This window comes from Ipomoea nil, unplaced genomic scaffold (genome assembly GCF_001879475.1).
Source record: "Ipomoea nil cultivar Tokyo-kokei standard unplaced genomic scaffold, Asagao_1.1 scaffold0512, whole genome shotgun sequence".
NCBI lineage: Eukaryota > Viridiplantae > Streptophyta > Magnoliopsida > Solanales > Convolvulaceae > Ipomoea > Ipomoea nil.
The window spans coordinates 1-16,483 of NW_017616940.1; the positions used below are offsets into that span (position 1 = coordinate 1).

General features: G+C 37.5%; 3 protein-coding genes and 1 pseudogene across 3 annotated transcripts; all 4 read left to right on the top strand.

The window, feature by feature from the left end:
* The first annotated feature begins 2,947 nt into the window (after positions 1–2,947).
* LOC109173980 lies at positions 2,948–4,371 on the top strand. Its single transcript, XM_019323299.1, has 3 exons — positions 2,948–3,399; positions 3,516–4,066; positions 4,169–4,371. Exons 1-3 carry the CDS (start codon positions 2,948–2,950, stop codon positions 4,369–4,371), a joined length of 1,206 nt encoding a protein of 401 aa, XP_019178844.1.
* A 381-nt stretch (positions 4,372–4,752) lies between these two features.
* On the top strand, positions 4,753–6,268 carry LOC109173981 (ATP-dependent DNA helicase PIF1-like). The gene is made up of 2 exons (XM_019323300.1): positions 4,753–5,724; positions 6,134–6,268. The coding sequence occupies exons 1-2, from the start codon at positions 4,753–4,755 to the stop codon at positions 6,266–6,268; spliced, it is 1,107 nt and encodes a 368-aa protein (XP_019178845.1).
* Positions 6,269–9,491: 3,223 nt separating this feature from the next.
* Positions 9,492–10,629, top strand: LOC109173982 (annotated as a pseudogene).
* Positions 10,630–11,295: 666 nt separating this feature from the next.
* LOC109173986 (anthocyanidin 3-O-glucosyltransferase 2-like) lies at positions 11,296–12,756 on the top strand. The gene has a single exon (XM_019323301.1). It carries the CDS (start codon positions 11,341–11,343, stop codon positions 12,754–12,756), a length of 1,416 nt encoding a protein of 471 aa, XP_019178846.1. The 5' UTR covers positions 11,296–11,340.
* Positions 12,757–16,483: the final 3,727 nt, after the last annotated feature.

Genomic DNA, 16,483 nt, shown 5'->3' on the forward strand with positions numbered 1-16,483 from the left:
CTACAGTGTTGCCAGACCATACGGTGGTCTAATTAGTTATTTATTTATTTGCTTTTTATATAATTTTTTATTTCGTCCTCTCTCTCTCTTTTAAATCTTATATTATTATTTTGCATGTCTTCTATTTTGGCCTGTTTTTTATTTAAACTTATTTTGATATTTCTTTTCCCCCAGAAAATGATAATAGTTGGATCAACAGTAGTAGAGATTTTAATCCAGAAGATAGCTATGTTTATGGTGTTTTTGACAGTTCAATAAATTCACCATTGAGCATTATAACTCATAGTAAGTATTTTGAGGTTAATATTTGTAAGTCATTGATATGCAGATAATTATTCATGTTGCAAATATTTTAATATGCAGGTGGCAATTTAATAAAATCAAGTATTTCTCGCACAGTAAAGAAAAGAGCAACTCTTAATGAAAACGAACAGATGGATATATCTACACATAGGAGGCGGTTACTGCTCACAGTAATATTCAGGGTAAAAATATTGTTGTTAAAACATGTTTTCCAATACAAATGATTTATATATAAAAAATATAAGAATACCCTTCTATTGTGAATTTTAGTGTCCAAGGAAAACCACTCTCACAACAATAGTAAAGCTAGCATGGATTCACAATTTAATGCTCAATCTATCCTACCTTTGACTGATGTGACAAATGGTTAGTAACCATTATTTCTATTAGACTATTTTTGTTTTCATCATAGTAAATATATATATATATATATATATATATATATATATATATATATATATATATATATTTGGGTTCTCATTGTAAGCATTAAATCAATATTATTCTTTTTGTATTGTAGTTATCCAAGTCACTGTTAATGATGGTAACGGATTGTCAGTATTGAAAGTGAAGACATCAAAGGGCAAAGACGATAACAGATCGACTTTGAAGACACCAAATTGTAACATTATGGTTTTTAATTATGCTATATTTATTTGTTTAAATAATAAATCATACAATTATCTTATTAAATTGTTTCTAATTAAGAAATGTCTTTTTACGTTGCTTTTTGTTTGTATCATAGGTCATTGTAATACTTCTTTGGGGTTGGAAAATGTACTCGATTTACAAAGTGTCGGACAAGTCACAATTCAACCAACTCTTACTTGCCGCAATCTAAATATAGACTTTGATGAAGTACTAGATCCTGGACAAAATATAATTAATTCAATAGTTGGTGAGCTATAATTGATTATACTTTGTTACATAAATAGATAACTTAAACTGAAGTCCCATGACACAGTATATGCAACTAAAGAATTAATTTGTATTGCAGTTGAGTATGCAGATTTGGGTGACCAACAAAATTTATGTGAACATTGCAATGCATTATTTTGGTACGAGGAGCGAGTGAATAAAGCATTGATGAGTGGAGCCACGAGATATTCGGCGTGTTGTGGACATGGGAAAATTAAGCTGCCTCAAATACGGATGCCTCCCAAAAAAATATTTGATTTATTCTTTTGTCACGGGAATAAGAGAACAGAATTTCTGCAAAACATCAGGACATATAATAACATGTTTTGTTTTACTTCTATGGGAGCAAAGGTTGACAAATCTCTAAATACTGGAAAGGCTCCACCTATAGGATTAATGGTCAAAACTTTCATTTGATTGGAAGCTTATTACCAAATGACGGTAATAAGCCAAAGTTTGCACAACTTTACATACATGACACTCAAAATGAAATTGATAATCGCATGAACTCATTCAGGTGATAATCGCATTTGCTAATTCAATCTTATAATCGCATGAACTCATTCAGGTGTTTCAATGTATTTTTTAATAGCTTTGTTTTTGTTTTCTGTAGGAAAGAAGAAGATAGAGCTAATATACATGTTGATATTGTTGGAGATATTAAACAGGTTCTAGATAAGTACAATGTATTAGTGAAATCATTTCGATGGGCTAAATCTGAAATTGACTCTAACCCACGAGTAGAGATTAAAATGAGACTTATTGGTAAACGAAACAATGATGCAAGAACTTATAATTTACCAACAGTTTCAGAAGTCGCAGCTCTTATTGTCGGTGATCTAGACCCAACAATAGGTGAACGTGACATTTTGGTTGAGTGTAAATCAGGTGGTTTAAAAAGGATAAGTGAGTTGAATCCCGCATACTTACCATTGCAGTATCCTATTTTGTTCCCATATGGCGAGGATGGGTATAGGGAGGACATTCAGTTTAACTTCTCTGTAAACCATCGTGGTGGGGGAAGGGTACGTGTATCGCAGCGAGAGTATTTTTCATATCGGATACATGAAAGATTTAGTGAAGTGTCAACTTTACTATATGCAAAGCGACTTTTCCAACAATTTTTGGTTGATGCATACACAATGGTTGAATCCAGTAGGCTATTCTTCATTAGGAACAATCAGAAAGCTTTAAGGTGTGAAGCATACAAAGGACTGTCAGATGCATTGACAAGAGGAGAAGTTGATTCTAACAAACAAGGTAAACGAATAATTCTGCCGTCGAGTTTCACTGGTGGTGCAAGATATATGATACAGAATTACCAGGATGCAATGGCAATATGTCGTCAGAAAGGATATCCCAATTATTCATTACATTTACTTGCAATCCAAGTGGCCGGAGATACAACGATATCTAGACAAGCGCAATTTGAAAGCAGAAGATAGACCAGACATTGTCTGTAGAATATTTAAGATGAAGTTGGATTGCTTGGTTAAGGAATTGAGAGCTGGCAAATTATTCGGTGCAGTTACTGCAGGTACGGTCCTTGGATACTTAGATAGAATAATATGTTTTTTTATGATATGTTAATTTTCATAACATAATTCCTGTCAACCTTATTTTATTTCAGTTGTATACACCATTGAGTTTCAAAAACGTGGTTTACCACATGCCCCACCTATTACTTTTTTTGGAAAGAAATAGTCAAAGGTCGACATCAAACTACATGGATTCCATTATTTCAGCAGAGATACCGGACAAAGTAGTGGACAAGGATTACTACAATGTTGTTGAAGAATTTATGATACACGGTCCTTGTGGACCAGCGAGAACAAAATCGCCTTGCATGGTGAACGGAAGATGTTCAAAACACTTCCCGAAAAGATTTGTTGAGCTCTCCAATTGGGATGAAGACGGCTACCCAATCTACATGCGCCGGGACGATGGTAGAACTATCTTAAAAAATGGAGTGGAATTAGATAATAGATATGTTGTACCACATAACAGATATCTGCTTCTCAAGTATAGGGCACACATAAACGTGGAATGGTGTAATCAATCGAGGTCTATCAAATACCTGTTCAAATATGTCAACAAGGGAAATGACAGGGTCACAGCTGAATTCTACAAGAGTACAACTGATGAACATTCAAATGAAGTGGTAGATGAGATAAGCATGTACTATGATTGCAGATACGTGTCTGCTTGCGGCTACATGGCGACTCCTTAGTTTCGATGTCCAATTTAGGACCCCTCCAGTTGAGAGACTAAGTTTCCACCTTCCAAATTGCCAGTCAGTTGTTCGAGGATGACGATCGAATAGACAACGTCTTGAATCGTCCTACTGTGGGTCAAAGTATGTTCACTGGCTGGTTCGATGCAAATAAGAGATTTGATGTTGCAAAGGGATTGACATATATTGACATGCCAACCAAATTTGTCTGGAAGAAAGATATTAGAGAATGGCATCCAAGGAAACGGGGTTTTTCAATTGGTCGCATTTTTTATGTACCCCCAGGTAGCGGTGAAATATATTACTTGCGATGTCTCTTGAATGTAGTTCGGGGTCCTACCAATTTTGAAGATATCATGACTTTTGAGGGAGTAAAGTATCCAAGTTTTAGAGATGCATGTTATGCACGGGGGCTACTTGACGATGACAAAGAATATATTGATGCAATAAATGAGGCAAGTCATTGGTCAACTGCACAAGCCATGAGGAAATTGTTTGTCATACTCTTGACATCGAACTTGGTTATTAGGCCGGAAAATGTTTGGAATGCCGTGTGGCAACATCTGTCAGAGGATGCACAGTTTAATAGACGAAGAGTCTTACAGAAAGAAGGTTGTACTCTCAGACTTTTAACATTTTTTTTTAGTTTATTTTTATATATTTACTAATGAATTTAACATTTGTTTTATTCATTTTTTTTTGTGTGGATGACAGACTTGATATTATCAGATGACGATAAGAAGAATTTATGTTTGATTGAATTGGAGAAATTGCTACAGTTGTACAACAAGTCTTTGAAAGACTACCCTCAAATGCCATTACCAAACTTCGATGATGCATGGTTGGTGTTGATAATAGATTGTTGTTTGAGGAACTGGCTTATGATCGTGAAGCTTTACATGAAGAGAGTCAAATGATGGAAAGACAATTAACTGACGAACAAACCATAGTATATGAAACAATCTTGGGAGATGTATCCTTGAACAACGGTGGATTGTTTTTTGTGTACGGTTATGGTGGAACGGGAAAACATTTGTTTGGAAGGCTTTGTCTGCAAAATTGCGATCTAAAGGTGATATCGTCATCAATGTTGCCTCAAGTGGTATAGCCTCATTACTTCTAACTGGAGGACGAACTGCTCACTCCAGATTTGCAATACCAATTTCTTTAAATGAAGATTCAACGTGTAATATCAATCAAGGTAGCCACCTCGCAGAATTAATTGTAAAGACAAAGTTAATAATTTGGACGAAGCACCGATGATGCACAAGCACTGTTTTGAAGCATTAGATAGAACAATGAGGGATTTGATGCGATTCCACGATCCGCTTAGTGCTGAAAAGACATTTGGTGGCAAGACTGTTGTATTTGGGGGTGACTTTAGGCAAATATTGCCTGTTATACCTAAAGGTACAAGGCAAGATATTGTATCAGCTACCATAAATTCTTCTTATCTTTGGGATACATGTAAAGTTCTTAGGTTAACAAAGAATCTCCGATTAAATAGAATGGACCCCGAGGTTGATCTACAACAAGTTGAAGATTTTGCAGAATGGCTTGCATCTATCGGAGATGGAACAATGGGAGGTCCAAATGATGGTTATGCAAATGTTAACATCCCACAGGAAATGTTGTTGCCATCTACCGGTGACCATATAGCAACAATTGTAGATAGTACATTCCCAATGTTCAAAAATGGTGGATGTGACCATAGCTACCTTGAAAGTCGAGCAATATTGGCTCCAACACTTGATGTTGTTAACGCCATAAATGAGTATATGAGTCAGTTGCATGTAGCTGAGAGCAAGACTTATTTCAGTTGCGACACAGTTTGTAAGTCTGATTCAAGCAACGGTATCCTTTCAGATGTGCACACTCCTGAGTTTCTAAATGGATTGCGAGCATCTGGTATCCCTAACCATGCATTAACTCTAAAGGTGGGATCCCCTGTAATGTTATTGAGGAATATAGACCACTCGCTTGGTTTATGCAATGGTACGAGGTTGGTCATCACTAGGTTATCGGACCATGTTGTGGAAGCAAAAATTGTGACTGGTAACAGCTCTGGTACAATGGTTTTAATACCTAGGATGTCAATGACCCCATCAGATCCAAGATTGCCATTCAAATTCCAAAGAAGACAATTCCCTCTTATGTTGTCGTACGCAATGACCATAAACAAAAGTCAAGGACAGACACTGTCTCATGTAGGTTTGCTGTTGAAGAAACCAGTGTTTGTACATGGTCAATTGTACGTTGCTGCGTCTAGAGTTAGCAACCCTAAGGGTCTAAAAATTTTAATTGCAAACGAAGGTGAAACGAGTTGTACTTCAACTACCAATGTTGTGTACCACGAAGTATTTAATAATTTGTAATTTTATTTCAATGTTTATTAACTTTTGTCATGCCTTACTTTGTCTACTACTTTGGATACATTTATTTCTAATTAACTTCTTCTTTTAGTATTTACATAAAACTTCTCCGTAAACTTTAAGAATCAATATCTTTACAAAATATTCTTTAGGTTAATATTAAAATAACTTAACGTAATATTGTATAATTCTTATCCGTGCATCGCACGGGACAATTACTAGTTATCAAATAAATTGATAAGCTGATACCAAAGACCTTGTCCAATGGTATAAAATAAGTTGATAAGTTAATTATTTTACCAAACAGGACGTTACACTGGTTTACATTCCATCTCCTGGAATGGGTCACCTTGTTTCTGCTGTGGAAACAGCAAAGCTCCTTCTACAAAACAAACATCAACTCTCCATTTACAATCTTGCTCCTGAATATGCCTGCAATTGATTCCAACATTAATTCATATATCCAATCTTTACTTGCCGATAACGACTTCTCCAGGTTGAAGTTCATACCACTGCCAGTGCCAGAGGACCAACAAGTTCACCTTCTTCAGTTTCTTCATCGAATCTCAAAAGCCTAACGTCGTCAGAGATTGCGATAATCGGAAGGATTCTTTAAAAGAATTAAAAGCATGAGTAAAATTAACCGATGGGCACCGCATGTTGCCATGCTAGCTCGGATCAATGACCGAAATGTGTAGATGGCCAAGAGAATTTCCTTAAATGTGTCTTGATTTTTTTTTTGACAAAAATATGTAAACTCAGTTTCCAGTTGCGTTTTTGTTGTTGTCCCGACTGTATTTTTTTTTTTTTTCATTATTTACGTAAAACGCAATGGCGAGTTGCGTTTTTCGTATTCTATACGTTAAACGCATCTGCCAAATGCGTTTTTATGTGACGTATGAATATGTTAAAACACATTTGGGAGATGCGTTTTACGTATAATCCTATAAAATACGTAAAACGCAACTCCGAAATGCGGACTATTTACCGGTGTAGTCCGCCGGAATTATGTGAAAAACGCAAGAATGAATTGCGTTTTTGTAAGTAAACGTAAAAGGCCACTTGCACTTCCTCCTCACTTCCACAAAAGGGTGAGGGGAATGATCGTTTGCCGGCAACTCCTTCGCCTTCACCACTCTCACGTACAAAAACTGCATTTGCTCCACTAAGTCAAACGCCGTCGCCTGCCTATCATTCCCGCGCCGAGCAGCGTCGCCGTCTCCGGAGCCTGAACTCTCTCTTGGTCTTGAACAACGGCGTTCGGTGCCGGTGGAGCACCGCCGGCGTTTCTGTTCTGCTTTCTGTTCTGGGTTTGGTTCGCCATTATTGTTGATTATGATAACAAGAAGAGAAGAGAGGACGCGCAGTCTATATAGGAAACGATGGATTTTTTTCGAAAAATTTTGAACGATGGACTGGGAAATGATTGAATAACAGTTATTTGTGGTCCTCGCCGTTCTTCGATGTCGCCGGTACAAAAAATCCAAAAAACGCAACTTACTTTTGCGTTTTCCGTATAATACGTAAGACGCAAACGTAAGTTGCGTTTTTGCCTATACCGTATCCCCTAGAAAACGCATTAGGTAATGCGTTTTACGTATACGAATACGTAAACGCAACTACCTCTTGCGTTTTACGAAAATATCGGAAAAAAAAAAATGCCGGGACACAACAAAAAACGCAACTCCCAAAGGAGTTTTACATATTTTTGTCAAAAAAAAAAAAAAAAAAACGCGACACACTTTGGGAATTTCAGGCTTTTGACCACACATTTCGGTCATTGATCCATGCTAGCTCACCCTGCTTTGGACTTTGGAGGGCTCTGTGTCACAATGTCGAGCAGAATGGTAGTACAAGAGGGTGACTCATCTTTTAATTATCTTCAATGTTTCTTGAGTAAATACCCAAAATGGTCCCTCGACTATAGCTAAATTCATAAATTGGTCATCGACTTTCAATTTCAACCAATTAAGTCCTTAACTTTGCAATTTTGACACGATTTGGTCCTCCAATTTGACCGTTTGTTGACCGTGATTCTCGTGTCCAACAAGAAGCACGATTCAGGTCGGGCCAATTACCGGCTCATGCACGTGGTTCGCACGCACAAGGGCACCGACTACAAAGCCTACCGCTACGTTTACGAGCAGGAAGATCCGCAAGGGAAAGTCTGAATCAACCTCTCAAAAGACCGCCAGCGAAGCCCTCAAATCCAACATAACCACAATCGGCTTGCTCGTTCTCCCGGTGTTGGAGCAGCTCATCTTCCTCTTCACCCTAATCGGCCTGAAAATCTTCAATCCCATATGGAAACCCTACATTCCCAACTTCAAACAGGTCTTCGAACACTTCTGCATCAACCTCGGCGGCCGCGCCGTCATCAATGATCTCCAGAAGAACCTGCAGCTCTCGTCGAAGCACGTGGAGGCCTCCAGGATGACGTTGCACCGGTTCGGAAACACATTGTCTTCTTCGCTCTGGTATGAACTCAACTACATTGAATCAAAAGTGAGGATGAAGAAAGGCAACCGGATTTGGTATATTGCTTTCGACAGTAGATTCAAATTAACAGTGCAGTCTGGAAATGCAACCGGAACCTTAAGAAACCGACGATGGACCATGAAATTACAAATATATCCTCAAAAATCACGGTCAACAAACGGTCAAATAGATAGAGGACTAAATTGTGTTAAAATTACAAAGTTAAGGACTTAATTGGTTGAAATTGAAAGTCGAAAACCAATTTATGAATTTAGCTATAATCGAGGGACCATTTTGAGTATTTACTCATGTTTCTTTGAGCATGTAGTAAACAATTATGATTTATGAATTATAATTTCAAATATATTTTGAATTTAAATATATATACTGATTTGAATTCACAACTATTATAATAGAAAATTCAATTCAATTTTTTTTTTTATAAATACTCATAATTTTTACAAGATAGTATATATATGTTCTATAGTTTCAGGAGTAACACTAGAAGATTCAGTTTGATATATATGATTTCACTTCAATTAACTTTATAAAATATTATATATGAAGTTCATTTATTACACTTTTATTATAAGTTCATCTATAGACCGGCCTATAGTGTCAATTCTTTTTAATTTTTGTTTTTTTTTTATTTTAAAAATATTGAATATTTTATTAATACATCGTCCACCGACCTCAAAGGAACCTAGTGGTTGTTTCCTTTCACAGACAGTTGTGAATGTCCGGCAATAGCCACATCTTTATGAAAATGACGGCCACTCATCAGAGGTAGTTATACTAGTTTCTCTCAATCTCTTCAATTCCGGAGTAGCTAGCAGTGAAGATGAAAGACGCAGTGGAGTTAGTTTTCGTTCCATTCCCAGGAATGGGTCACATCAGACCTGCCATTGATATGGCAAAGCTCCTCATACACAGACAACACCATCTCTCCGTTACTCTTCTCGCCATCACCTTTCCTCACGATACCAAGGTCACTTCTTACCTGGAATCACTCCACAATGATGACTCGAGAATGAAGGTCAAGCCACTCCCTAACGACCAATCTGCTCTCAACAATAGTAACGCCATGGACAGCGCTTTCTTCGAGTCTTCATCGATTCTCACAAGCCTCTCGTCAGAGACTGCGTTCACGAGATCGTCGGATCGGTTCTGTAAGGCTAGCCTGGTGGATGCCTACTCTTCCGCCATGGCAGATGTGGCTGATGAGCTTGGGTACCACCTATGTGCTAAACGCCTCCGGTGCAGCCATGCTCGGCCTTCAACTGCATCTACAGAGCCTTAGAGATGGCCGCGGCGTAGATGTGACGGCGTTGAAAGATTCCGATCCGGACCTGACTGTCTCGGCTTACCTGAACCCTTTTCCGGTTAAGCTGTTGCCGTTCGTTGCGCGAGAGAAGACGGGCTGGTCAACCTTTTTCTTGGATGTTGCCAAACGAATGCGAGAGGCGAAAGGCATCATCGTCAACACCTTCTTCGAGCTAGAGCCGCATGCACTCTAATCTCTCTCCGGGGAGGTCCCACCTGTGTACCCTGTCGGACCCCTATTGAACCTAAAATCTGAAAACGACCAAGAATCGGAGAATAAAACCCTGGAATGGCTGGGTGACCATCCAGACTCATCAGTTGTGTTCCTTTGCTTCGGAAGCGCGGGTCATTTCCCCGAGCCTCAAGTGAAGGAGATCGCTTACGCACTTGAGCGGAGCGGGCAGAGGTTCCTGTGGGCGTTGAGGCGGCCACCGACTCAAGCCTCATTCTTGCCCACCGACTACAACAATCCCGGAGAGGTTCTGCCGGAAGGATTCCTTGAAAGAACTAAAAGCATCGGAAAAGTCATCGGATGGGCGCCGCAAGCTGCAGTGTTAGCTCACCGGCTGTCGGGGATTCGTGTCGCACTGTGGATGGAATTCGACTCTGGAGAGCGTCTGGTTTGGGGTGCCGATGGCGACTTGGCCAATTTACTCGGAGCAGCAGGCGAATGCGTTTCAGTGGTGAGGGAGATGGGGATAGGAGTGGAGATCAAGATGGATTACATAATCGATATCGTGGATAGAACAAAGATTCCAGAAATAGTGAGTGCGGATGTGATAGAAACGGGAATCAAGAAGCTTATGGTTATGGACCGGAATTCCAATCCCGCAAGGAAGAAGGCCGAGGAACTTAAAGAACAGAGCAGAGCGGCACTAGCTGAGGGTGGCTCTTCCTACAGTTCTCTTGGACGTTTCTTTGAGGATGTTATGACCAACCTAGGCAGCTAGCAGTTGTTGTATCATGTTTTTTTTTAAAAAAAAAATAATTAAATATTTAAACGAATAATAGCATTTTACAAAATAAGGATAATAATTTTACTTACATTATTTACAAATTAAAGTTCCACTATCGTGACAGCTGAACATATCATATCACAGCCAACGCTAAGGTTTGACCACTGAAGATGCCGGACAAAATAATAGTATCAAAATTCAACAATCTTGAATATGAAAGATTCCGTGTGGACTAATATAAACAATAAAATAATACAAGAGAAGTCGGTTGTGAAGTATGTGGAGTGCAGTTGTCCACGGACGTCATAATCTTCTTTGGAGGTGTTGTGTAATCCACGGCGCCAACACAACTGATTGAGAAACAAGAAAATTATTGAACAAGATTAGAATAACTAAAGCCAAGTAATACAGTTTGATGATATATCTGTTATTATTTTAAATAAATGGTCACTGAATTAACAAATTTTTATTTATATGACATAAATTTAATTGATGAAAGGTGACAGAATCAAACTTCTATGATAAAGTATAAACTCTTTGGATTATAACTATAATAGAAAAAGTATATTGAACAGCTGTAATAGACTTTCTCTCATTTTTAAATTATAGTAACTCAATAGACTTTTTCTCATTTTTGAATTATAATGACTCAATGGCTCAATAGAAATGCTAAAATAACACAAGGTTGTCCTACCTTAATTATATAGTGCCACTACTCACTACTGCGGCATAATTTTGACTTATCTCACCTCCATTGATGACGATGATGAATGAAGAAGCTATGGATCTCGTTCTGATTCCAGCCCCTATAATGGGTCACCTTATTTCCGATGTCGAAATGGCAAAGCGCCTCCTACAAACACGACATCAGCTCTCCATTACTGTCTTGCTCATGAAATTGCCTCTAGATTCCCATCTTAATTCTCACGTCGAATCTCTGCTTGCCAATAACCACTGCTCCAGGCTGAAGTTCATATCACTGCCGGAGGAGGGCCTCCCTGCACCAGCTTCCAAGAACGGCTTCACCTCCTTCACTTTCTTCGTCGAATCTCACAAGCCTAACGTCAGAGACTGCGTGAATGAGATGAAGAATAATGGTGTTCGGTTTGGTGGGTTTGTTATGGACTGGACCTGTATGGTCATGATGGATGTGGCTGACGAGTTTGGGCTCCCCACCTATGTGTACTACACTTCCGGTGCTGCTATGCTCGGCCTTCAACTCCATCTCCAGAGCCTCAGAGACGACCACGGTGTGGACGTGACGGAGTTTAAAGATTCCGACCCTCATCTCAACCTCTCTACTTATTCCAAACCATTCCCGGCCAAGCTATTGCCTTTATTCGCGCTGGACAAAACCGGCGGCTCAGGCTATTTCCTGGATATTGCCAAACGAATGCGAAAGGCAAAAGGCATCTTGGTGAACACGTTCTTGGAGCTAGAGCCGCATGCCCTTGAATCTCTCTCCAAGAACGCGAGTGTCCCGCCCGTGTACCCTATCGGACCAATAGTCAACTTGAAAGGCAATTCAATCCAAGAATCGTCCGAGAAGGAAATCCTGAAATGGCTTGATGGCCACCCAGATTCATCAGTTGTGTTTCTTTGCTTTGGGAGCTGCGGAAGTTTCCCCGAGCCTCAAGTGAAGGAGATTGCTTACGCCCTCGAGCAAAGCGGGCACAGGTTCCTCTGGTCCTTAAGGCGCCCACCCTCTCACGGTTCAATATTTCCCACTGACTACAACGATCCAGAAGAGGCCTTGCCGGAAAGATTCTTAGAGAAAACTAAAAGCATCGGAAAAGTCATCGGATGGGCACCCCAAGCTGCAGTGCTAGCTCACCCAGCTGTGGGTGGTTTCGTGTCACACTGCGGATGGAATTCGACTCTCGAAAGTATCTGGTTCGGGGTGCCAATAGCAACATGGCCAATATACACAGAGCAACAAGCAAATGCGTTCCAATTGGTAGAGGAGATAGGTATAGGAGTTGAGGTTAAGATGGATTACAGATATTACTTCATGGGAGAATTTGAAATACTCCCAGAAAAAGTAAATGCCAAAGAAATAGAAACAGCAATCACAGTCCTTATGGATCACCCAACTATCAATCCCCCAAGGATGAAAGCTAAAGAGCTGAAAGGAAAAAGCAGAGAGGCACTAGAAAAGATGGCTCATCTTTAATTATTTTAAATGTTTCTTTGAGCATGTCATGAACAATATAATATAAGATTTGGCCACTTTTTGTTTTAAGTAAGTAAACATGACATAATAAAAGCATGAAACAATTTAGAGCTACAAATTCTTCAATTGCATAAGATGTTGAACCAGAAAGTAAACACAGCTATGATGAACTGTTTCCTCACATTTACATTTGATTATTTGGAGTTCATCTATAGCCCCTATATAGCCTATGGAAGAAGGAAGAAAGCTCAGCTCGTATGTGCACGAGAGGCTACTGCAGAAGCATTTACAGCATAAACCATTTTTTTATCAATACATACAGCGTCATCAATGTTTGTTTTTTTTTTTATCAATAATCATTTTGAGTGTATATATATATAATGATATCAAAAAGTTTAAACCCAACACAAATCATTAATAAATTCAATCAAAATAATATTTTAAAATTATCAAGGTCGCATTCCCATATGGGAGGTTGTGGATTCAAGCTTCAGTAGAGTATTCATTCTTTGTGCTTTAATAGGTTGAGAAAATAGTTATGAACAGATACTACATTCTAACAATGTCAGTGACATTCATTAATAAAAAGTTAAAATTACCCAATCACACGCTACAGGCCAATTTATGGCAATTTTCTAAGAAAAATACTTTTTCCAAGTTTCCACCAAAATCATGACGTACACGTCATTTACTCATTGGGCCCCAAGGAAACTATGGTAGGAAAAAAATTTATTTTAAATGAGATCTCTATCACTTTTTATTTAAAATTTAGGTGATATCAGTTAGGTTGGATTTATCTTAAGTTCATAATACTTTATTTCGAGAGTCATTGTTGAGGTAAATCGTGAATGTTGTAACTTTAATATTGATGTGATTAGTTGTGAATAATTTAGAAAAGAAACTAAGGTTATATTTTTTTGTATTCTTTCTTACCTGGATAGAACCAAAACGTGTAAAGGATGGTTTACTCCATTTTGGGACAAAAGAAATACGTATTTGTTTGTTTTTTTTTTTGGAGCACAATTTAGTAATCTAGTATACTATTATCGTGTACTAATTTCCTTGTTTGCGTGCACAAATGTATATAGTAATATGTCCCTTTGAATTGCATGGATCTTTACGATCACTACCTAGTACTAACATCATGATTTGACCACTCAAGATGCGGAACAAAATAATGAAAATACTTAGTGTACTCTTATTTTATACTCTCAATTTTTACTTTCTTTAACATGTTTTTGATGTAGACACTTTTCTGCGGACTCACATAATTAACCAATCATTGTTTGTTATCTCAAAGAGTACAAGCAAGGAAGTAGAATTTGAAAGTTTGTATAGTAGAAGTCCAAAATAATAGTACCAAAATTCAAAAATGTTGAATATGAAAAATTCCATATGGAATGGACTAATATAAATATAAATTAATAAGATAATACAAGATAAGTCGATTATGAAGTATGTGGTGTACGTGCAGTGTGCACTTGTCCACAGATGACATAATCCAACCTCTTTGGAGGTATTTATACATCATGCATTATAATATAAAAAAATACTCTTGTACTCCAAAATTTACTCAAATTGTTCAAATTTTATTGGAGAGAAAAAAATAATTGATAAAAATCATGACTCTTCGTGTACTAAAGAATCAAAGAATATCACATCATAAGGAATAAAAAATGAGATCACATTTAGAATTACTCTATAATATTGCTCACTAGTCACTACCCACGCGTACAACTTGATAATCTTAACTTGAATATAATTCTCGCACAGTCTCACTACTTGATGGGGCCCCTGGTCCTAGCCCATTGTTTGTATGGAACGTGGGGTGTGACTTGTGAGACAGTGATTCGGGGGAGTGGCCATAGTCATCTAAAATAATTTTTTAAGACAATTATGGTTGTCTTTAAAATTTGGACCAACTAAAATTAAGGCGATGACCATGGCTACCACCCTTGTTTCATAGGGAGATGAAGGTCTAAAACAAAGGCGGTGACCGCTTTTGTTTTAGACCCTCTATCCCTCTTCTCAGTGAATCTAATTAAAACGAAGGTGGTGACTAGATTTTTGAAGTAGATGACAACTATGACTATTTAATCAAATTAAACAACCATGGTACCAGGACTATGTGGTCCAATGGTACTCGGATTGGACTTCCATTTGGAAGATTGTGAGTTCGAGCCTCAGTGTGGAGGCCTTATTAGCTCTTGTGTTTCAGTAGGTTGAGAAAGTATATGAACAGATACTACAATGTAATAGAGCTAGTAACCGACTGTTTAAAGTTAAAATTTAGACATTGAAAAAATAAACAAAAATGTTTTTAAGAAAACAACTTTTTGTTTTTATTTTTGAAAAATAAAAAAGATGCATGTCAACTACATAAACATTAACCAGCTAAGCAAGTTACATTAAAATATAATTGAACTTCTTTGTCCGAAGGAGTTTGAATGCATCTTTTTTTCTTTTTACTACATAAGAAGCTCAATTACACTATTTATTTAATTTAGAGAGTAAATTTGACTATTTTTCATTTTAAAAAAATTGACATGCATGTTCAATATAGTGATTGTTGTTAAAATAAAAACATAATGGAGAGAAAAGAGAGAAAAGAGGAATATCTTATTCATCATCACTTATTATATCCTTATACATCATATATATAATCTATACAAAATGACTGTTATAACAGTTACAAATCAAGTAATCAATGCCATAATAATGTCCATAAATAAAGATTTATAATACTCCCCTTGGACATTATAACACCACGATCTTGCCTCATTAAAAAACTTGCTAGGAAAACCCTGTGGGAAAAACCTAAACAAGAAAAGAGTACAAGGTACATGGATAGCATACATTCATGCCTCATTAAAAACTTCACTAGGAAAATCACGTGAGAAAAACCTAGTTGAAGAAAAGAGTACATGATATATGAAAAAACATATATTGTATTTGGTCGCCTCATTAAAAACCTTAACTAAGAAAACCCTGTGGGAAAAATTAGTTAAGGGAAAAAGAGTACAACCATAAGCCTTCAGGGCGCAAACTGCATAATCTTCAGGATTTTTTGGGTTATGTCATTTTATGACTTAATCTTCAGGATTTTACGTTCAATCTTCCGGATTGATTCAAGTAAATGTACTTCCCGTCTCCCCCTGAAGATAACAATCTTCAAGTTCGACATGATAAAATGTATTTCAAAATTTGAAGAAATTGATTGGACAAATCTTCTCTGGATTGTCACTAGAATAAAAATCTTGTACAATAATCATATAGCTCTTCTAGAGCTCATATAACATTGGTGCAACACAAGTGTTATTGCCCTCATTTTGAACATTTAGGTAAATTCATTTTATAACCAGTTTGGACTTGGCATTGCGGGGATCAAACACAATAGCCAGTACCCAAGTAGCCTATTAAACCTGTATCATGGTTTCTTACATAAATGTCATGTCTTTGTATCTCGAAAATACCGGAGGATATGTTAATCATTATTCAAGTACTTCATTTGTAGGGGGAGCACTAAATTTTTGCTAGAAATTTCATCGCAAATATGTTGCGATTATGGAACTTCTGGTTCTAAAAATGGTGCTCCAACGATAATGAAGTAAGGGACTTTGAGTCCAAAAAAGGTTCCTTATCTGCTTCAGGAGATTATTAGGCAACCTTTAGTTTGATAAAAACATGACACTTATATGCATATAGACATGTGAAAAAACATTTTTAG

What these genes read in the sequence shown, in the direction of transcription:
- LOC109173980 (XM_019323299.1), top strand. Translation starts at nt 2,948, where the DNA reads ATGGATTCCATTATTTCAGCAGAGATACCGGACAAAGTAGTGGACAAG. An exon ending in GTGGTAGATGAGATAAGCAT is followed by an intron (nt 3,400 to 3,515) that starts GTACTATGATTG and finishes CCAAATTGCCAG; the next exon opens with TCAGTTGTTCGAGGATGACG. An exon ending in AAGAGTCTTACAGAAAGAAG is followed by an intron (nt 4,067 to 4,168) that starts GTTGTACTCTCA and finishes TGTGGATGACAG; the next exon opens with ACTTGATATTATCAGATGAC.
- LOC109173981 (XM_019323300.1), top strand. Translation starts at nt 4,753, where the DNA reads ATGAGGGATTTGATGCGATTCCACGATCCGCTTAGTGCTGAAAAGACA. An exon ending in TGTACGTTGCTGCGTCTAGA is followed by an intron (nt 5,725 to 6,133) that starts GTTAGCAACCCT and finishes TTTACCAAACAG; the next exon opens with GACGTTACACTGGTTTACAT.
- LOC109173986 (XM_019323301.1), top strand. Translation starts at nt 11,341, where the DNA reads ATGACGATGATGAATGAAGAAGCTATGGATCTCGTTCTGATTCCAGCC.